Below are 22,797 nucleotides of genomic sequence, written 5' to 3'. Positions count from 1 at the left end.
TGTGAGGGCAGGCATACTCGCCAAGATTCCGTTCAGCCATTTCTAACCACCAAAAGGGAGTATTGTGTACCAAGCACATCACAACCGCTTCACATCTGTGCCTGCTATTCAAGAACAACTAACAGACTCCCTGCAACATTCCGTGTCATCCCACACCTCTGGCCAGTGACGGGCAGCAGCTGGACTAGAGGATTATTGTCCCGTGCATAGGCTACGGCTGCCATGAACACAACAACAAAAATAACTGCATTTGGAGTGGTGCCAGGACTGGGAGGCAAGGACTGTTGATAAATTGCATTGCATTGTGTTCAGTGATGAATCTTGGTTCTTCAGTATCCCAGATGACCATTGTTGGCGAGTATGGAATTGACCTGGGGAGAGGTCTCATTCTTCCAGTTTTTTTGGACAGGCACAGTGCAGCTACTGCTTGTGTCATAGTATGGCGAGCTATCAGGTATAATTTCAAGGCAGGACTAGTAACGGCTGAGGAAACTCTGATGGGACAACAGTAAGCCACAGACATTCTTCATCCTTGTGTTATCTCTCATGCAACCAGAACAGTGCTCATCCACACATTGCCTGTGTCTCTGTGAATGATCTGCTTGATCTTTACATACTCTTGTGACTCACTAGATACCCAGATCTGTCCCCGATAGGACATGTGAGCCCAGTGCAGAAATCAACTCTGTCCCAATGCCAGTGTCCTAGATAGCGAAGACCAATTAAGCCGTTATGGGCCAACTTGCCTCCGAAGGGGACACAGTGGCATTATGACACCCTTCCCAATTGAATAGTGCATGCATCCAGTCCGAGGGGGTGTAACATGATACTGATACGTGGGCTCTTACTGCCAAGTTCTTTGTAAATTTGACTCATTACACTCACTATAAGTGTGATTATGAGTCTAACAGTAATGGACACTGCAAGATTTGTCTTCTTTGATATATTATATCTCCCAAAAATATCCTCTGGAGAGACATTCGTCCATGAACACAAAAGAACTTAATCAAGTACAGGGAGCAGGAAGCTATGAAGTGCAGAAATTTGTGAACTCATCATGTTAGTTGAGGTAATTCTCTTCAGTGGCAAGTTTTATATGCAATACAATACTATCCTTTGGATAGCAGCTTTGCAGACCTGCTTGTTGGAATATTTATACATAAACTAGAACAACAATTCTTCTAAACTATCCACAATTTGCATACAAAATTATTTATTATAAAATATATGTGGATAACACAGTAATACTTTTTAATGGCTCAAGAGAAGATCTTAGTAACCTAACAGATGAAATGAAGAGATGCATCCAAAGTTCAAGTCCACAGTTGAACATCTGATAGGGGGGGAATTGGTGATAGCTTTTGTGTTGTACATTGATGAAAAGGCTTTACAAATGCATCTCAATGAACAGTTAAGAGATTTACATTTGATAGCTAAAATCACTCCATAAGATCCTTAACGAACAAGCTGATCAACAGAGAATACTCTTCCAGAATTTTCAAGACATCATAGCACTAAAATACCTTCAAAAAAAAGACAGCAGTAACACAACTTATAAATGTTGTTATTGTATCAATACATGGGTGACTAGCAGCTCAGAGGCAGGCAATCAGTTTGCTGGCTAGGAATGTGGGAGATAGAGGTGGAAGGTGCACAGGCTAGGCACGTGATGCATGGATGCCAGAGCCAGTCAGGAATGGTGCATGCTGAAGGTTACGGGGGAAGGTGAATTGGGAGGACATAGTACGATGGAGGGGGTGCGGGCAGAGTGTTACTAGGGGCGGAGGCCAGGATAGTTCAAGAACAGATGATATTCTGCCTCACCTTTCCTACTAATATACAAAATATATTGTATCACATTTAAAAAAAGTAAAAGTTTGCATATAACAAAAATATACCACTGAAACTGCTCTATACACATTTCAGCCAACACTTGCACACAAATATACAAGCTTATAAACCAATATTAACCCTTTGATATGATATGAAAATTATATTTAGTCCCTACTGTAGATATATAGACCTTGTGATATCTTAGTAGCACGCATAAAAATGAAAATGCCCTATAAAGAATTAAAATATTTTTCAAGGTGGCAAACTAAATAACTTGCATAAAGGTAAAAATTACTATCAGGCAGTTAGGTTATTATATGTGAAATGCTGATCAATTTTAATGTAAGCAAAACTAACATAAATATACTCTCAAAACTGCGACTAACAAATTTAAGAATCTTTCAGCTATTAATCTGAGTGTTACTTGAAGAGGCACGCTTTGTAGTGTACTGTTACTGCTTTTGTCCAGTTCACAGTACACAGCACATTTCGCACAGGCAAGTAGCGTCCTATGTTTCACTCACACCCTGCACTTCAGTCTAATTTACAGAGTGAGCACAAAGTCTTGCCCTGATTATAATAATTTGTTATAGAATAACCGTTTGAAATAATAATTTACATTTGATGCCGTTACATAGGTTAGTGTTACTAGTTTTTTTTTAAAGACCACTTACATTAGTAAATCTCAATGTGTGCTCCCTTGGTAGCTCGGAGAATGTCGAGGCGGTATTTCAATTCCTGCCAGGTCTTTCATAACGTGTTCTGTCACAGTACCCACAGCAGCTTGTATCCTAGCCTTCAGTGGTCAAGGGGCGTAATGTCTGGAGAGGGGAGTAATGTCCGGATCTGTGGATTGGAAGGAATGGTCCAACACACTGGCCACCCCGCTCTCCAGACATTACGCTCTTTTTTTGGGGGGGGGGGGGGGGGGCTATATCAAGATATCAAGGACAGTCTTCGTCGCACTAGTTGCTGACATCGACGAAATGAAGGCTACGATACAAGCTGCCGTGGGTACTGTGACAGAACATGTTACAAAACACCTGGTGGGAACTGTAATACTTCCTCAACCATTTCCGAGCTACCAAGTGAGCACACGATGAAGTTTACTAATGTAAGTGGTCTTACAAAAACTGGTAAAACTAACCTATGTAACGGCATCAAATGTAACTTATTATGTCAAACAGTTATTCTGTTACAAATTTTTATAATCAGGGCAAGACTTTGTGCTCACCCTGTATATCTTGACTTTGTCCAGATATAAAATAACTTAAAATTAAATAATGCGAAGTCCAGGTTGGAATCCAAACAATTATGAAAAGAATAGATTGCTACTCATTGTAAAGATGACAAGTTGAGTTGCAGATTGGCACAACAAAAAGACCAAACCTTTCTTCAGAAATGGAAACAAACACACGTGCAAGGATTAGGCAGCAGAGGACTATCAAATGCAGTGTCGGGGGGCTGCGGGGAATGGGGAGCAGAAGAGGAGAGGAGCAAAAAAGGAGAAAGAGTGAGTGGTCATGTTGGCTCACAAAATGGTTCAAATGGCTCTGAGCACTATGGGACTCAACATCTGAGGTCATCAGTCCCTTAGAACTTAGAATTACTTAAACCTAACTAACCTAAGGACATCACACACACCCATGCCCGAGGCAGGATTCGAACCTGCGACTGGAGGAGTCGCGCGGTTCCCGACTGAAGCGCCTAGAACTCTCAGCCACTGCAGCTGACTGGCAGCTCGCAGTGAGGGTCAGGGGTCAGGATACATGAACTGGGAGGAGGTGATAGGACAGAGGGGACAGAATTTGTTGGGTGGAGGGTGTGAGGACAGTAGGTTACCATAGGTTAAGGCTGGGATGAATTTTGGATTGGAAAATGTATTGAAAGGATAACTCCCATCTGCACAGTTCAGGAAAGCTAGTGATGGAGGTCAGGATCCGGGTGGCCTGGGTTGTAAAGTAGTCATTGAAATCAAGCTTGTTATGTTGAGCTGCATGTCATGCCACAGTGTGGTCCACTTTGTTCTAGGCCACAGTTTGGTGGCGGCCGTTCAGCCTGGCTGACAGCTGATTGGTAGTCATACCAGTATAAAAAGCTGTGCAACAGAGCTGGTAAACAACATGGTTGCTTTCATGTTTGGACTGTCCTGTGATATGGTAAGATAGTTCTGTGACAGGACTGAAATAAGAAGTGCTGGCTGAGTGGATTGGACAGGTCATTCACATGGGTCTTCCGCAGGAATATGATCCCTATGGCTTGGGGTTGGGAGTGGCATAGCAATGGACTAGGATGTTATGGAGATTGGGCACGTGACAGAACGCTCTGAGGAGTGGAAAGGATCTTGGGTAAGATGTCCCTTATTTCAAGGCATGATAAAATCATAAAGCCCTGATGAAGGATGTGGTTCAGTAATTCCAGTGTGGAGTGGTATTGTGTGACAAAGGGTGGGAGGGCGGCACTCTTTTGTAGGTGGCTCTTGTGGATGGCGGGAGGATGGTGGTGAGGGGGGGGGGCCTTGAGAAGCAGTGTGGGGAAATGGCATGGGAAATTTGTTTGCAGAATAGGTCTGGAGGATAGTGCCTGTCTGTGAAGGCCTTCGTGAGACTTTAAGCATACCTGGAAAGGGAGTTCTTGTCATTGGAGATACTCTTTCCCTGGGTGGGTAGACTGTATGGGAGGAATTTTTTAGTGTGGAAGGGATAGCAGCTGTTAAAATGCAGCTTCTGTTGGTGGAGTTAATATGGACAGAAGTGTGGTTAGAGCTGTCAGAGAGGAAGTAGTCAACATCCAGGAAGGTGGCATGCTGGTTAAGGAAGACCAGGTAAAGTGGATGGAAAACAAGGTGTTGAGATTGTGAGGTAGTGTGTATAAGATGTCTCGGCCTCAAGCCCAGATCACAAATACATCGTCAATGAATCTGAATCACACCATGGATGTAGGGTTTTGGCAGGCTAGGAAAGTGTCCTGTAGATAGCCCATAAACAGATTGGCAAAGGAGGGTGCCATGTGGGTGTCATTGGCTGTGCCACAGATTTGTTTCTATGCCTTCTCTACAAAGGAGAAGTAATTGTGTGCTACGATAGAGTTTTAAGTTTTATAAGGAATGAGATAGTGGGTTTAGAGTCTGAAGGATGTTGGAAGAGGTAACAACAAGACTGTGGGCCTTAGGTATGTTGGTGTATGGGCAGGTGGCATCAACAGTGACAGAATAAGATGTAGGGGGTATAGGGGTGGGAATGGTTGAGAGTTGGTGAGGAAGTGGTTAGTATCTTTGATGTGGGAGGCTTGATTCCAGTCAGTTGATTGGAGGTGTTGGTCAATGAGGCCAGCAATTCTGTAAGTGGAAACGCAACCATAGTGGGGTGTGTATGATTCTTGGGTTGTGAATTAGGGAGCACAAAGGTGTGTATGCAAAGTTTCATAAGAGTTAGGAGGGAAATAGATTCAGAGGAGAGGTCCTGGGAAGGTCTTGAGGCTTTAAGCGGGAACTGGAGGTGATGTTGGATTTCTGGGATGGGATCACTCTGGCAAAGTGTTTACATGGAGGAGTCAGACATTTGGCAGAGGCTGATTATTGTGCTCCCACTGAAAGTATTTCAGCCCTCATTGATCATCATCTCCAACTAATTGCCTGAAATATAACCTCCCAAGTCAATGATAGCAACCATTTCCTTCACAGACTCTTTACCATTCCACTCCTTTACTTCCTGGATCGCTACTCGCCAATATTGACACCACTTTCCTATACACCTCCATCCCTCATGTCCAAGGTCTTGTCATTGTTCAACACTACCTCTGCCAACATCCTTCCAACTGCTGACCCACCACCTCATTCCCTTTGAAGAAAAGGAATACAAACAAATCCACAGCACAGCCATGAGTACTTGCATGGCACCTTGCTATGCGAATCTGGTTTTGTGCCATAGAGAGGAAATCTTCCTAGCACCCAAAACCCCACATCCCTGGCCTGGTTGAACTTCACTGATATCATCTCCATTATCTGGACTGGAGGCCAAGAAGCCCTACCATTCTTTTACAACCTCAACACCTTGTCTCCCATCGACTTCGCCTGCTTTCTCCACTATCCTGGAAGTTAACTTCCTCCTCGCTGATGGCTCCAGTCACAACTCTGTCCACATTAAAACCACCAACAGCACTTAAATTTTGATGGCTGCCATCCCTTCCACACCAAAAAATCCTCCCCATAGAACTTGGACACCTGGGACATTGTATCTGAAGTGACAAAACTTCCTTGCCCAGTATGCTGAAGGTCTCACGAAGGTCATCACAGACAGGCGCTATCCCCAAGACCTAGTTCACAAACAGATTTCCCGAGTCATATCCCCACACACCCCAATCCTCCCATCACCTCCGAAAATAGCTGCAAAAGAGTGTTCCTTTTGTCACCTTATACCACCCCAGACTGAAACAATTGAATCATATCCTATGGCAGGACTATGATTATCTATCATCATGCCCTGAAGTGAGGGACTTCCTACTTAATTACCTACCCAACTTTCCTAAAGTGATGTTCCATTGCCCACACAATCTCCATTATATCCTAGTCCATCCCTATGCCACTTCTAATCCTAATCCCTTGCAACTGATATATCTTTGTGCAAGACCTGCCCAATCCACCCACCCAGCATGTCCTATCCTAGGCCTATTATAGGCATATTATACCCCAACAGAAGCCTAGCCACCTGTGAATGCAGCCATGTCATATACCAGCTCTGCTGTAATAATTGAATAGCTTTTTACATTGGTGTGACTACCAACCAGCTGTCCACCAGGATGAATGGGCACTGCTAAAGTGTGACCAAGAAAAAAGTGAACCATCCAGTGGCACAACATGCAGGTGAACATAACTTGCTGTGGCTGTTTCACAACCCGGACCATGTGGATCCTCCCCTCCACCACCAACTTTCCTGAAATGTGCAGATGGAATTTGTCGTTACATCACATTCTCTGCTCCTGAAATCATCCAAAACTCGACCTACAGGTATCTACTGTCCTCAGCTTCCACCCAAGAGCTTCTCGCCCCTCTGTCTTACCACCTCACCCCAGTTCATGTCCCCTCACTATCATGATGCACTGCTCTCTGCCATCACAACCACCTGTCTTTTCCCTTTTTTGCTTCTGTTATTTACTGCACTCTGCTGGCCCCCCACCTAGTCTGTCTAACTTCATAGGGGATGTGCTGCATACATTGCTGGATTAGCACTCTAGAATTGAAGCTGCGTAGCTGAGTTTTGCCTGGATAGCCCAATTAGTAAGAGCAAAACCCTAAAAGGCAAAGTAGTATTATTCAAAGCCTAGTCTGGCACACAATTTTAGTGTCACAAAATTTAATGTGAAAACACCTACTTATGGCCTTTGTATCTAATTAATGAGAATGTGATTAAAATGTTAGTATCTTCATTTTTGTCACTTATGATTTCATGACCACTGATACAAGCCACATCTTTCCAACTTAGATTGTTCCTCGTGTGTAACTTGTTTTTATTTTATTTCCCCCCAGGTGTGGTCACTGCAAAAGATTGGCTCCTACATGGGAGGAGCTGGGCAAGAAATTTGCATCTAACTCACTAGTCAAGATTGTGAAAGTGGATTGTACTTCAAATTCTAATAAGGATTTATGTAATGATGAAGAGGTAAATTTAAACTGTTCTTATATTTGTTTGTATGGGAGTTTTCTACTGTCATTGTTCTAAGAAATGTTTATCTCCAGACAAACTTTACTAGGTTGCAACATTTGTATGACAGATTCCTTTCATGATACACAATTCTCAACAGACTTTTCTGTTTGCAGAGAAAATATTATGGAAAATTTTTGTTGCCAGAGGCATTATTAATGTTCCATATTTGTCACACTTTCATTCCCAGATCTGTCCCAGTTTCCACATTGAAAATTTCAAGCCTATAAGTTCTTGTTTTCTTGGCATGTAAATGTTCTTATAGTCTCAAAACAATTTTGCATAAGTAGGAAGAGTAATTTGCCTTTAATATTGCTTCAGCGAAGAGTATTTCAAGATAAGCGGTGAAGAAGTAAAGTTTGTTTTTGTTTTAGATGCAGCTTTTTAGTCAGTTATTTGCTTTTTGTGTTTACTCAGAAAGTTCCGTGTAAATAAGTGGTACTGTATGAGACATAGGTGTCAAAACCATATTTTCAACTGAAAAGCATTTCCAGTGCCAGGTGGGGACACTAACCATAATTGATTGGTAAACTGCTGATTAAAATTGAAAATTGCAGAAAGGCTGGGAATTAAGGAGGTGGGATCTGGACAAGTTGAAAGAAGCAGAGGTTTATGGGAGTTTCAAAGAGAGCATTAAGCAACAATTGCCTGAAACAAGGACAAGTAACACAAAAAAGACAAATGGATAGCCTTGAGAAATGAAATAATGGAGACAGCAGAGGTTCAAGTAGGCAAAAACACCTTGCCCCAGAAAAATTCCTGGACAACACACAATATTCTAAACCTAACTAATAAAAGGAAAAAATATAAAAATGTGGCAAATGAAGCAGACAAGAAAGATGTACAGACATCTAAGAAGGAGAATGACAGAAAGTATTATGTTCGAGTATAATGACTTTTCTGGAGACTAGAAATCTACTCTGTAGGAATCAGCATGGGTTTCGAAAAAGATGGTCGTGTGAAACCCAGCTCGCGCTATTCGTCCACGAGACTCAGAGGGCCATAGACACGGGTTCACAGGTAGATGCCATGTTTCTTGACTTCCGCAAGGCGTTCGATACAGTTCCCCACAGTCGTTTAATGAACAAAGTAAGATCATATGGACTATCAAACCAATTGTGTGATTGGATTGAAGAGTTCCTAGATAACAGAACGCAGCATGTCACTCTCAATGGAGAGAAGTCTTCCGAAGTAAGAGTGATTTCAGGTGTGCCGCAGGGGAGTGTCATAGGACCGTTGCTATTCACAATATACATAATGACCTTGTGGATGACATTGGAAGTTCACTGAGGCTTTTTGCAGATGATGCTGTGGTGTATCGAGAAGTTGTCACAATGGAAAATTGTACTGAAATGCAGGAGGGTCTGCAGCGAATTGACGCATGGTGCAGGGAATGGCAATTGAATCTCAATGTAGACAAGTGTATTGTGCTGCGAATACATAGAAAGATAGATCCCTTATCATTTAGCTACAAAATAGCAGGTCAGCAACTGGAAGCAGTTAATTCCATAAATTATCTGGGAGTGCGCATTAGGAGTGATTTAAAATGGAATGATCATATAAAGTTGATCGTTGGTAAAGCAGATGCCAGACTGAGATTCATTGGAAGAATCCTAAGGAAATGCAATCCGAAAACTAAGGAAGTAGGTTACAGTACGCTTGTTTGCCCATTGATTGAATACTGCTCAGCAGTGTGGGATCCGTACCAGATAGGATTGACAGAAGAGATAGAGAAGATACAACGGAGAGCAGCGCGCTTCATTAAGGATCATTTAGTAATCGCGAAAGCGTTACGGAGATGATAGATAAACTCTAGTGGAAGACTCTGCAGGAGAGACGCTCAGTAGCTCGGTACGGGCTTTTGTTGAAGTTTCGAGGACATACCTTCACCGAAGAGTCAAGCTGTATATTGCTCCCTCCTACGTATATCTCGCAAAGAGACCAAGAGGATAAAATCAGAGAGATTAGAGCCCACACAGAGGCATACCGACAATCCTTCTTTCCACGAACAATACGAGATTGGAATAGAAGGGAGAACCAATAGAGGTACTCAAGGTACCCTCCGCCACACACCGTCGGGTGGCTTGTGGAGTATGGATGTAGATGTAGAAAGTGCAAACGGACGAAACAGGAATGGCTAGATGAGAAATGCTAGGCTGTAAAAGTGTTCAAGACTGTGGGAAAGACAGGCAGTGAGCATAGGAAACTTAAAGAGATAAGAGAAGCATGCATAAGAGTGTTAAGAGCTCAAATGGCAAATCCATACTAAGCAAAGAAGGGAATGCTGAAAGGTGTAAGAAGTACATAGAGGGTCTATATATAATGAATACGAATTTGAGGACAGTGTTACACACAGAGCAGAGGAAGTAAATGTATACTCATGTAAACATTACACTATGAGTTCTGTGTTTGCTTGAACCTCATTGGATTTCGTTTCATGTGGAGCAGAAGCCAATCTGTCTCCAGCACAGTCAAGAATGATAATATGTTTTATGCTGCGTGTTACGCATACATTGGCTCAGCAACAATCCGGGATAACAGCTTTAACTTCGAAAGCAGTGGCCACCCACCTGGTCCAACTAACCTGCAGTGATGTGAACAGTTGTAGTAGACGTAAAAAGAGACAAGTAGAGAACAGTGTAGCCTTGAATGTCATTTAATTTTTGAACAGAAGGAAATAACAGTAAAACTGAGGCAATTGCTTCTTAGGTGATCTGGTGGAAAACATACTCTCGATCTTAGCTAACATAGTACTGTAATTAAAAACAAGAATGATGAAAATTCCAGAATTTAACAAGGGTTATTTTTCTGCATGAGTTATGTGCAGCATAAAAGAACACTGCTGGGATTTCACCATGTAGTTAAACATTGAAGCCACTGAAAGTATTACAGTCAAGTCATCTGGTAATCTCTGAACTTCTTCCATATCGGACTCTGAGGAAAGCGGTAAATTTCAGTACTCGTATGCTGACAACGAGGCGATCAGTGACAGAATCCCAAGCCAACATTTCCTCCTCCTTCTCTTTTATGACATGCTGTTCTGCATTTCGACATTGTTTGGCACTGACGTATCACAAAGCCTCGTGCATTACTTACAGTGAGTTTGGCAGCTTAAATATCTTGGTTTTTCTCGTGACAAATCCCTTAACTTGGCTCCAGGTGATTCTATTGGGTTCAGACTACAGTGACAAGTGTAAACATGCATCATTTGTACGGTATGCTATACATCGAGAATATTGTTTACCGTGTTACTACGATGCTGATCACTATGGCTCGTCTGTGACCGCATCTGTCCAATAAAACGGTGGGCATATTCAAACAAAAGCATTTGAGTTTTCATTAAGTGTTCTAAATTCCAAAATCTGTAAGAATCTTTTATAATATATCGATAATTAAGAAAGTGAAAACCAGAATTCTGCGTGTGATATGTAATTACAAACCAGAAGATATGCATTTTTCTTGAAAAAGTGATGGTTAAGTATGAGTTACTTACCACATATTTAATAAATTTCATATTTAAATGGAACAAAAAAAATGATAATTATAACGGGGTTTTGAACCACTGTCCACCATCCCACTTGATTGTCAGTCTATGACGCTACCGACTACGCCAAGATTACAATTATAATTGCGCATGTTATATTTAATACATCACATCAAAGCTAATTTTTCTCTGGAATGTTGCGAAAAACATGAAGAATAACTTCTTTCTAGCCATTAATGCTGTTCTGCGTGCACGTTTCACTACGAAGCAGGAAGCAGTGTCATCCAGGAAGTTTCATATTAGCGCACACTCCGCTGCAGAGTGAAAATCTCATTCTGGAAACATCCCCCAGGCTGTGGCTAAGCCATGTCGCCGCTATATCCTTTCTTTCAGGAGTGCTAGTTCTGCAAGGTTCGCAGGAGAGCTTCTGTAAAGTTTGGAAGGTAGGAGACGAGATACTGGCAGATGTAAAGCTGTGAGTACCGGGCGTGAGTCGTGCTTCGGTAGCTCAGATGGTAGAGCACTTGCCCGCGAAAGGCAAAGGTCCCGAGTTCGAGTCTCGGTCGGGCACACAGTTTTAATCTGCCAGGAAGTTTCAAAAAAAACATTGTTTTTAATTAATTGCACAAAGTCTTTCCCACAGAATTTAGTGCAAATATATCTCAAAATGCAGACAACATTGTCATATATTATGTAATAAAATCTAATGAAGAAAGAGGCTTTAAAAAAATACTGTGTTACAAAATTACGTAGCATCATTACACAATGTAATCAATCGTTAAAACAAAATCTTCAGCTCAAAATATGCAATACTATTGCATTTAAACCATTTAACAACAGGTTTGCAGCTTACCAATAAAACACAACAAATATTTTTTAAATGGACAGACTGCATCCACACAATCTACTCATGAATGGGGAACGCAAAAACTGGCTCATAATTATATGCAACGAAATGATAAACATTTGTCATTAGACATAATCAATGTATTTGTTATGCTTACCATTCATTCATATGAGCCGCAGATGAACCAATAACTTGTAATTAGGAAGGAGACCTTAAGAAAATCCAACACTATGTTAGATAATCTACAATACATTTATAGAATTCAACTGGTAAGGAAAACACTAGGTCTGCAGTTTGCTATTGAAGTAGACAAAGGATTTTTTAGCGAAGAGGCTGTGCTTACTAGTTCTCCCTGTCAAACGGGAGCATACGAAGCTGACTTACAATAATATACAGTGAAATATTCAGTAATATACAACGAACACTACAACATAGTCAGTGCTAATGTCCTACATATCATCGAGTTGTATGAACCACAGATGCAAATGAATACTTGTAAATTGAGGCTCCAAAAATATCTAATATAAGTTGCAGAATATGCCCAACAGTGAATTCGTCAATACTTCAATACTTATGCAGTCTGTAATTCAGAATAGCTGAGTATATGTCCAAAACACACACAGTGGTCAAAACCTAGTGAGATGTACATATATACAACCTGTGACACAGAAGGTTCACTTAAAATATAATAGTTCCAAATGGCACAAATAAAAATTAAAAATAAAAAAGAGCTAGAAAACATAGATGTGTTGTAAAATATAAAATGACCCACAAACAGAAATTAGAAGTAAGTAGGAAAACTACAGCCAATAAGAGTTACTGTAAAAACCCACTAGGTTTGCTTCATGGCTGCCACCTAGAGGAGAAAAGCCACTTGTAAGTTATATTTTACGCTCTGTGACATTCCATGTGGTGTACGTTATAGCAACATAAAAATCTCAAAGATTAGGCCGCTGCCAGAATTTCTAATACATTCTTAAGATTCATTTTATATTTGAAAAGTTTCCCAAACTAAAACATGGATTTTTGCAGAAAATTGTCAAACAAACCAAAATATGCACCCAGGTGCAAAATGTGTCTGCTCATTAAGCACCATATTGAGCTGATTTTCCTTACATTTACATATCTCTAATGCCTCTAGTAGATAAAGGATGCGGCCCTTTGGCGCTTTGTGAAAGATGAACATACTATTTTGTGTGCTATCAAACTTGTGTCCACTCTCAGATAAATGCATATGAAGTTCAGAACCATTCTGTGGTCCCAAGTGCTCTCTAAATCTTGCATCGAAATATCTATATAGTAATGGTTAAATTGACCACACTCGGTTATATATACTCCTGACTCATATACTCGGGCCGTGAAATCTTTGCTTTTCTTTCCTATGTTATGTCTGATTCTCAGTCCTATTATATTACTTACCTGGTTTACTGTTAATTTATGTTCAGACCCCACATCTTTCTCAAAGTTTTTTCAGATTGTGTGAGCCATATTAGGAATGTTGTCGTCCACCCAGCATAGTAGCCAGTCCATTTGGTGGGGGGATGGGGAGGGGGCAGGGGTGGTTGTTCTTCAGGTACCCAGACAGTGGTAGCATTTGACCATGCTGGGATCACACTGTTGATGCCTAAGGTGTTACCTCCCTGCACCTGCTGAGGAGTATGTGACTGCCCACTCGGAAGCAAAGGACTCCAAACACTGGTCATTATGCCCTAAGGCAGGGGCGGGCAGGAATCCTGCACGTGTGCGGTGCACTTGCACGCGTGCAGTTAACAGTTGTTCTGCGTGCACACAGGGGCAAGCTGGCCATCCGCTTCTCTCCCCTCCCCACCGTACCATCTCTCCGCTCCTTCCTCTGAGTTAGTTTTGTTTCCTAGCTTGCTTTATTGAATGAAGGAATGAGATTAGTAGGAGTGCTTGAAAGATATCGTGGTTTGAAAGAGTACCTATTACCTACGATACGTTTTATTTAATTATCACAGGCGGAGTGGAACAAAATTTCTACATACAGACAAATGCAAACAGTTACTTAAATTTTCATCACTGATGTTTCCTCTTAACCGACACTTACTAATTCAGCAAATGGTTTTCCAGCTCTCGCTATATTAAGCGTAATCTTATAACTTGCACGTACCGCTGGGCTCTTATTGTTGTCGTCCTGAAAAATTGAAAACAGTGCTCCATAAAATGTTAAATCAGTTAGATGAGAGACATGACGAAAGGAGGTCGCAGATATCTCGTGACCACAGCAACTACGATAGATTCATCTAGTATTGTCAGATCGCTCTTCTTAAGCTCAGTCAATTTCCCCATCCGCTCAGAATCCGACAATAAATTATACTCTTCCTTGTGAAATTTGTTATAATGGCGTTCAATACTAAACTTCCGCTGACCAGTGAGAATACTGCCACATATTAAACATTTCGAATTTTCACGTTTTTGCACAAATAAAAAATGATTCTCCCATTACTTTTTAAAAGATAGCAAATCTCCGCTTCTCCGTTTCCTTGTTTCACTCTGCATTTTCCGGTTCTTGAAATACAACGTTCACTACATAGTGGTCACTACGCATCGACGTCCGCAGCTCAGCCTGGTACTACACTGCCGCAACCTGCCGGCTGTCGCCACTGCCCCATTCGATGATTGCACGCGAGCAGCACATGTGCAGCACTGTGCGCTCATGAGCCGCGTGCAACGTTTGCTCGCCCCTGCCCTAAGGTCTGTGCTCTGGCTGGATGGCACACATAGGGAAATCTTTTGTTTGGAGTAGGCAGCATCATGGTGGATATTAGGCATTGTGAAATGGTGGTCATGAGGCCCCAGCAGTCTCTTCAGACAGGCCAAAGTACACTGCTGATAATTACGACCTTAGGAACTTTTCTTCCTTTGCTGCAGCAAGGAAAAGGTGGGGGGGGATGACAAAGTGACCTGCTCTCATTTATTCCATTCATTTCCTGGTTTACAACTAAAAAGGTAGTGTCTGTCTCTATACTAAACCACTTTTTGTGAAGAATATTGAAAATGTATTTGACAAACTATTTTCTCTTAGTAAATTGCAAAGTGGTTCTATTGTAATTAAGATTACAAATTTTACCCTGCCTGTGACATTTCTTACTTGTAAGAACTTGGTGATGTATTTGTTACCATCACACCCTGTAAGAACCTTAACATGGTACAGGAATTAATTTTTCACTGAGACCTAATGCTGCAAGCAGACAAAGAATTATGTGAACACTTGGAGAGGTGAGGGATCCACTTCTTGCTTCTTGTACATCAAGGCCTACAAGAAAGAAATTATAAACACCAGCATATTCATCCTCACTCTTGAGAGGGATTTGCTGCCAGAAAAATATCATCATGCATTACTGCAGTACTGGGAAGCAGTATTTCCCAACCCTGATTTAGTGTTTTAAATGCTAGCCTGATTATTTATGTCACTTTTTTTTTTTTCACCATTGTCGGTCCAACTGAAGTCAGTTATGATTTTAGCTTACTCACTCCTGCTATTATATATCTCCTGGCTAGAAGGAAATCTTTACTATGAAACCGTTCGCCAATATTATATGGGATCATTCTTGCCACAGATGTCCCTGGGACCTTTGTCTGCTCTGACCTACATGCCAGCCCAAGCCATATACGTTACTACATAAATTATTTTTTAGCTCTTGCATAAATATTGTCTTTTATGCTTCGATTTTACCAGTCCTATGCACTTTCATAATCTGATCAAATTTCTGCTGGATGTCACTAACTCCATATAAACTACCTCTTGACTGAGGGACTGATCACACCGCTGTTTAGTCCCTTTAACCCCCAACCAACCCAACACAAATCATTTACAGAAGAATGGAAAAACTGATAGAAGTCAGTTGCGGGGAAGATCAGTGTGGTGTGCGTGCTGTAAGACCTTCGGTACACACACCATCAGATTATTTGACTTGTCGTTCTAACGAAGCAGGTGAGTGTCAGCAATATGTCTCGTGATCTTATTGTGGCACGTTTATCTTCTGCTGTTAGGTCAGACGATAGAAATGCCACTTGCATGCTTAGAGTAGCAGATTGACGGTGACCAACTTTAAACAGAACTTGATCAATTTTCACACACATTTATTCTACGTTAGCAGCAATCTTATTGGCTGCGTTACATATCAATACGCGGATCGGCGGAAGCAGAATTTGGTCCGTCTCTAAGGCAGCGCCATCTCATAGTGCGGAGACTGATGAGCGCTGTGCCTGCGCTGTTGTGCTTAGCTGGGCGCGCTCTAGTGGGAAAGTTGTGTATGTGCTGATTATGCAGAACTATGTACACAACAATCAGTTTGGATTTAGGAGCATCTGTCATAGCATGTAGCCTGAAGAGAGGCAGATACATTTACAACATTTGAAGACTCAGAGAAAGCTTTTGAGAATGTTGACTAGAATACACTCTTTAAATTTTGAAGGTAAGAGGAGTAAAATACAAGCAGCAAAAGGTTATAAATAACTTGTACAGAATCCAGACTGCAATTAAGATAGGCAAAGCACAAGAAATGTGGTAGTAGCTGAATGGGAAGTGAGATGGGTCTGATACCTATTCCCAGTGTTGTTTGATCCGTTCATTAGGCAGGCAGTAAAGGGAACCAAGAAGTAGTTTGGAAATGGGATTAAAGTTCAGGGAGGAAAAAAATATATAAACTTTGTGGTTTGCTGCTGACATAATAATATCAGAATTGAAGGACTGGGAAGAGTAGTTGATCAGAATGGATACTGTCTTGAGAATAAGTTATAAGATGAAAGCAGTGGACAGTAGCAAGAAGAGAGGTTACTTTGAAACCTGTAGAATGGATGTTACTGAAATCTGTGATTGGGCATTGAACGGAAATATGCTTATTACATCTTGTGGTTATGGACAGATAGGGTGTGGTACAACCATTTCTACGAAGTTCATGGTTAGTAAATTTTACCTACCCTCCACTACCGTAAACTTGGGGCATACTTCTTCAACTAATTTTGGGAAATACAGTGGATTATTGTGTCTTGGAGAGGGGGAGAGTACTTGGCCTAAACATCAGGATAGTGAAGATGGCACAAACACCTTTCAAAAAATTGCTCAACCGCAATATGAGCTGTGTATTGGTAGTGTGGATTGGTGTAAAGCCGAAACAGTTGCTAACCACTATGGCAGCTATAGCATCACAGTTGGAATAGATTTCTGTAGATACCACTGGGCCTGTCTGGATCGACCACTATTCCCCTGGCTACTTTCAGAATGAGGGTGGAATGTTTTGAACTATTCTCTTTGAACCTCCATCGAGTTGGATGTAGTGCTGATCAGTATCTGCGTCCAGCTCTCAAACAGAGCTCAGGAGGATAGTCATCTTGAAGATCACTCTTCTCAAATGGGACTTCTCATAGTAACAGAAAACAATTGGGTCAAAATGTTCTGCTCATTATGAAAAGAGGATGGGTGATAAATTTTCCCTTTCTACTTAAAAAGAGATATTTGAAGGAATGAAGAGGCTGTAATTTGATGACACTTTCAAATGGATTTTTTGCAAATTGAAACTATAATATCCATTTGATGTGTAGGTTGGGTGGGTGTGCACCACCGCTTTAGTAGGAGCTTTATCTCTCATCATGCCCTGAAGAGAGAGACATCCTACCCAAGATCATTCCATGCCATCCTGAGTAGGCATAACAAGCTCAGTTGCAGTAGTTCCTTCACAGCCTGGGCCATCTGGATCCTTCCCTTTGCCAGCAGCTTCTCTGAAGTACGCAAATATAAGCCAGTAAAATTAACTCCGCAAAGGTAGTTGCTTTCCAAAAATTAGTGGAATTACGAAAATGTTTTAATCGCTCAAATAGGCCTCTGGTATGAATAATCTGAGTTTGACCTGATTTCTGAGTGGAGCTTCAGCCATGACCAAAGAAAACTGCAAAAATTTAATACTCCGCCCCTCCCCCCCCCCCCAAAAAAAAAGATCTTCCTGAACAAAATGTTTAATGGAAAAAGCCAAGGTAATGTTACCAAAAATGTACAGCATTAAATTCTGCATCTATGTTGATTGCTGTTTAACATTTCCTATCAGTTTTTCATACTTTTTCAAAAACGCTGGTTTCGGCGCTATAAAATGTGTAGCAACTGAGAATTGGCTAATTGGATGCAAAATTTTGTAGGACAAAAATTGTAGAGCGTCAAATCATGTTTTCAAAAAGTCAAAGAAAATGACAACAAACCCTAACTAGTAAGTAAATATTGCCATTATTCAGTTATATGTAAAGTGGTTAATTGCCAACATCAACTTTCTACTTTCATTTGAATACTGTTCTAGCAGGAAAACAACATTGAGTTCACCACCATTTGCAAACTATACATAAGCTAAACCTGCAGCAGTGTTCCAAATGACATCCCCATTGTTGTTGTTGTGGTCTTCAGTCCTGAGACTGGTTTGATGCAGCTCTCCATGCTACTCTATCCTGTGCAAGCTTCTTCATCTTCCAGTACCTACTGCAACCTACATCCTTCTGAATCTGCTTAGTGTATTCATCTCTTGGTCTCCCTCTACGATTTTTACCCTCCACGCTGCCCTCCAATGCTAAATTTGTGATCCCTTGATGCCTCAAAACATGTCCTACCAACCGATCCCTTCTTCTAGTCAAGTTGTGCCACAAACTTCTCTTCTCCCCAATCCTATTCAATACCTCCTCATTAGTTATGTGATCTACCCACCTTATCTTCAGCATTCTTCTGTAGCACCACATTTCGAAAGCTTCTATTCTCTTCTTGTCCAAACTGGTTATCGTCCATGTTTCACTTCCATACATGGCTACACTCCATACAAATACTTTCAGAAACGACTTTCTGACACTTAAATCTATACTCGATGTTAACAAATTTCTCTTCTTCAGAAACGATTTCCTTGCCATTGCCAGTCTACATTTTATATCCTCTCTACTTCGACCATCATCAGTTACTTTACTCCCCAAATAGCCAAACTCCTTTACTACTTTAAGTTTCTCATTTCCTAATCTAATCCCCTCACCGTCACCCGATTTAATTTGACTACATTCCATTATCCTCATTTTGCTTTTGTTGATGTTCATCTTATATCCTCCTTTCAAGACACTGTCCATTCCGTTTAACTGCTCTTCCAAGTCCTTTGCTGTCTCTGACAGAATTACAATGTCATCGGCGAACCTCAAAGTTTTTATTTCTTCTCCATGGATTTTAATACCTACTCCGAATTTTTCTTTTGTTTCCTTTACTGCTTGCTCAATATACAGATTGAATAACATCGGGGAGAGGCTACAACCCTGTCTCACTCCTTTCCCAACCACTGCTTCCCTTTCATGCCCCTCGACTCTTATAACTGCCATCTGGTTTCTGTACAAATTGTAAATAGCCTTTCGCTCCCTGTATTTTACCCCTGCCACCTTCAGAATTTGAAAGAGAGTATTCCAGTTAACGTTGTCAAAAGCTTTCTCTAAGTCTACAAATGCTAGAAACGTAGGTTTGCCTTTTCTTAATCTTTCTTCTAAGATAAGTCGTAAGGTTAGTATTGCCTCACGTGTTCCAACATTTCTGCGGAATCCAAACTGATCTTCCCCGAGGTCGGCTTCTACCAGTTTTTCCATTCGTCTGTAAAGAATTTGCGTTAGTATTTTGCAGCTGTGACTTATTAAACTGACAGTTCGGTAATTTTCACATCTGTCAACACCTGCTTTCTTTGGGATTGGAATTATTATATTCTTCCTGAAGTCTGTGGGTATTTTGCCTGTCTCGTACATCTTGCTCACCAGATGGTAGAGTTTTGTCATGACTGGCTCTCCCAAGGCCATCAGTAGTTCTAATGGAATGTTGTGTACTCCCGGGGCCTTGTTTCGACTCAGGTCTTTCAGTGCTCTGTCAAACTCTACACGCAGTATCTTATCTCCCATTTCATCTTCATCTTCATCTGCATCCTCTTCCATTTCCATAATATTGTCCTCAAGTACATCGCCCTTGTATAAACCCTCTATATACTCCTTCCACCTTTCTGCCTTCCCTTCTTTGCTTAGAACTGGGTTGCCATCTGACCTCTTGATATTCATACAAGTGGTTCTCTTCTCTCCAAAGGTCTCATTAATTTACCTGTAGGCAGTATCTATCTTACCCCTAGTGAGACAAGCCTCTACATGCTTACATTTGTCCTCTAGGCATCCCTGCTTAGCCATTTTGCACTTCCTGTCGATCTCATTTTTGAGACGTTTGTATTCCTTTTTGCCTGCTTCATTTACTGCATTTTTATATTTTCTCCTTTCATCAATTAAATTCAATATTTCTTCTGTTACCAAAGGATTTCTATTAGCCCTCGTCTTTTTACCTACTTGATCCTCTGCTGCCTTCACTACTTCATCCCTCAGAGCTACCCATTCTTCTTCTACTGTATTTCTTTCCCCCATTCCTGTCAATTGTTCCCTTATGCTCTCCCTGAAACTCTGTACAACCTCTGGTTCTTTCAGTTTATCCATGTCCCATCACCTTAAATTCCCACCTTTTTGCAGTTTCTTCAGTTTCAATCTGCAGTTCATAACCAATAGATTGTGGTCAGAATCCACATCTGCCCCTGGAAATGTCTTACAATTTAAAACCTGGTTCCTAAATCTCTGTCTTACCATTATGTAATCTATCTGATGCCTTTTAGTATCTCCAGGATTCTTCCAGGTATACAACCTTCTTTCATGATTCTTGAACCAAGTGTTAGCTATGATTAAGTTATGCTCTGTACGAAATTCTACAAGGCGGCTTCCTCTTTCATTTCTTAGCCCCAATCCATATTCACCTACTATGTTTCCTTCTCTCCCTTTTCCTACTGACGAATTCCAGTCACCCATGACTATTAAATTATCGTCTCCCTTCACTATCTGAATAATTTCATTTATTTCGTCATACATTGTTCAATTTCTTCGTCATCTGCAGAGCTAGTTGGCATATAAACTTGTACTACTGTAGTAGGTGTGGGCTTCGTATCTATCTTGGCCACAATAATGCGTTCACTATGCTGTTTGTAGTAGCTAACCCGCACTCCTATTTTTTTTATTCATTATTAAACCTACTCCTGCATTACCCCTATTTGATTTTGTATTTATAACCCTGTAATCACCTGACCAAAAGTCTTGTTCCTCCTGCCACCGAACTTCACTAATTCCCACTATATCTAACTTTAAGCTATCCATTTCCCTTTTTAAATTTTCTAACCTACCTGCCCGATTAAGGGATCTGACATTCCACGCTCCGATCCGTAGAATGCCAGTTTTCTTTCTCCTGATAACGATGTGCTCTTGAGTAGTCCCCACCCGGAGATCAGAATGGGGGACTATTTTACCTCCGGAATATTTTACCCAAGAGGAGGCCATCATCATTTAATCATACAGTAAAGCTGCATGTCCTCGGGAAAAATTACGGCTGTAGTTTCCCCTTGCTTTCAGCCGTTCGCAGTACCAGCACAGCAAGGCCGTTTTGGTTAATGTTACAAGGCCAGATCAGTCAATCATCCAGACTGTTGCCCCTGCAACTACTGAAAAGGCTGCTGCCCCTCTTCAGGAACCACATGTTTGTCTGCCCTCTCAACAGATACCCCTCCGTTGTGGTTGCACCTACGGTACGGCCATCTGTATCGCTGGGGCACACAAGCCTCCCCACCAACGGCAAGTTCCATGGTTCATGGGGGGGACATCCCCATTACTGACATTAATTACTATGACATAGGTAACAACATTTTGGAAGAAGGAAGAACAGAGCCCATCGAAAATGTAAACACAGAAGAAAATGGAAAAATTAATGTTAATTGGCCCTCATCCTCCAAGGATGTAAAATCAAGAAAAACTGATTGTACATTGCTGAACGTTAATTTTTAATAGTAAGATATGTTGTTTTATTGTATTACTTTAACAATTATATGAAAGTCAATTTGTTGTTAACTGAATAAATTTTCTTTATGTCGGCCCCGGTAGCTGAGTGGTCAGTGTGACAGACTGTCAATCCTAAGGGCCCGGGTTCGATTCCCAGCTGGGTCGGAGATTTTCCCCGCTCAGGGACTGGGTGTTGTGTTGTCCTAATCATCATCATTTCATCCCCATCGACGCGCAGTTCGCCGAAGTGGCATCAAATCGAAAGACCTGCACCAGGCGAACGGTCTACCCGACGGGAGGCCCTAGCCGCACGACATTTCCATTTCCATTCCTAATAAAACAATAATAAGCCTATTTATTTACACTAATTCCCTTGCAAACAAATTTATTCTATATGTAATACAGTGTATTAATATTATTCTTCTAATTTCATAATTTTCAAAACTATTATCTCAATAACATGTAGGTTAGGAATTATGTGACAGCAAAAAAGTAAGGAAAGTGGATACTGGAAAAATTTCATTCAATGGAAAGTTGATGTTGATCGTTAACCGTGTCGTTAACGTATAATCAAATAACAGCGATATTTACTTACCAGGTAGGTTTTTTTGTCTCTTTCTTTGACTTTTTGAAAACACAATTTGACAGATTTTGTATAGGAAATTTTAATCAAACAGCAAAGTTTTGTGTGGTTTTCTTTTCATCACAGCTGAAGCTTCACTCAGGAATTGGGGCAAACTCAGATTGCTCATAACAGGGGCCTACTTGAGTGGTTAAAACAGTTTACAGAATTCCACTATTTTTCGAAAGCAAAAGCAGAACTCTAATTTTCTTGGCCTAATGGGAGTTATCTTTTCAACACATCCGTCGCTCCCATAATTGGCCTCGCCTCAGTCTCCGTAATCCTGCTGTCCCCACACTCCTACCCAAACAGTTTCCCCTACCTCCATCCTGTCAACTCCTCCCAGTTAACTTCCCCCATTTCACCTTTGTTTGTGTGTGTGTGTGTGTGTGCGTGTGTGTGCGTGTGCGTGCGCGTGCGTGCGTGTAAAAAGGCTTACTCTGAA

The 22,797-nt window shown here is 41.2% G+C and overlaps 1 protein-coding gene across 1 annotated transcript in view; it reads left to right on the top strand.

The window, feature by feature from the left end:
* Positions 1 to 22,797, top strand: part of LOC124611206 (thioredoxin domain-containing protein 5 homolog) — a 122,054-nt gene that overhangs the window by 95,091 nt on the left and 4,166 nt on the right. The window contains exon 7 of the mRNA XM_047140224.1: positions 7,358 to 7,490. Within this exon, the coding sequence (XP_046996180.1) occupies positions 7,358 to 7,490 (133 nt within the window). The remainder of the gene's footprint in view (positions 1 to 7,357; positions 7,491 to 22,797) is intronic.

The sequence above is a fragment of the Schistocerca americana genome, chromosome 1, assembly GCF_021461395.2.
Source record: "Schistocerca americana isolate TAMUIC-IGC-003095 chromosome 1, iqSchAmer2.1, whole genome shotgun sequence".
Classification (NCBI taxonomy): Eukaryota; Metazoa; Arthropoda; class Insecta; order Orthoptera; family Acrididae; genus Schistocerca; species Schistocerca americana.
Note: the sequence above shows the minus strand (reverse complement) of the source record. Positions and strands in the feature narration are given on the sequence as shown.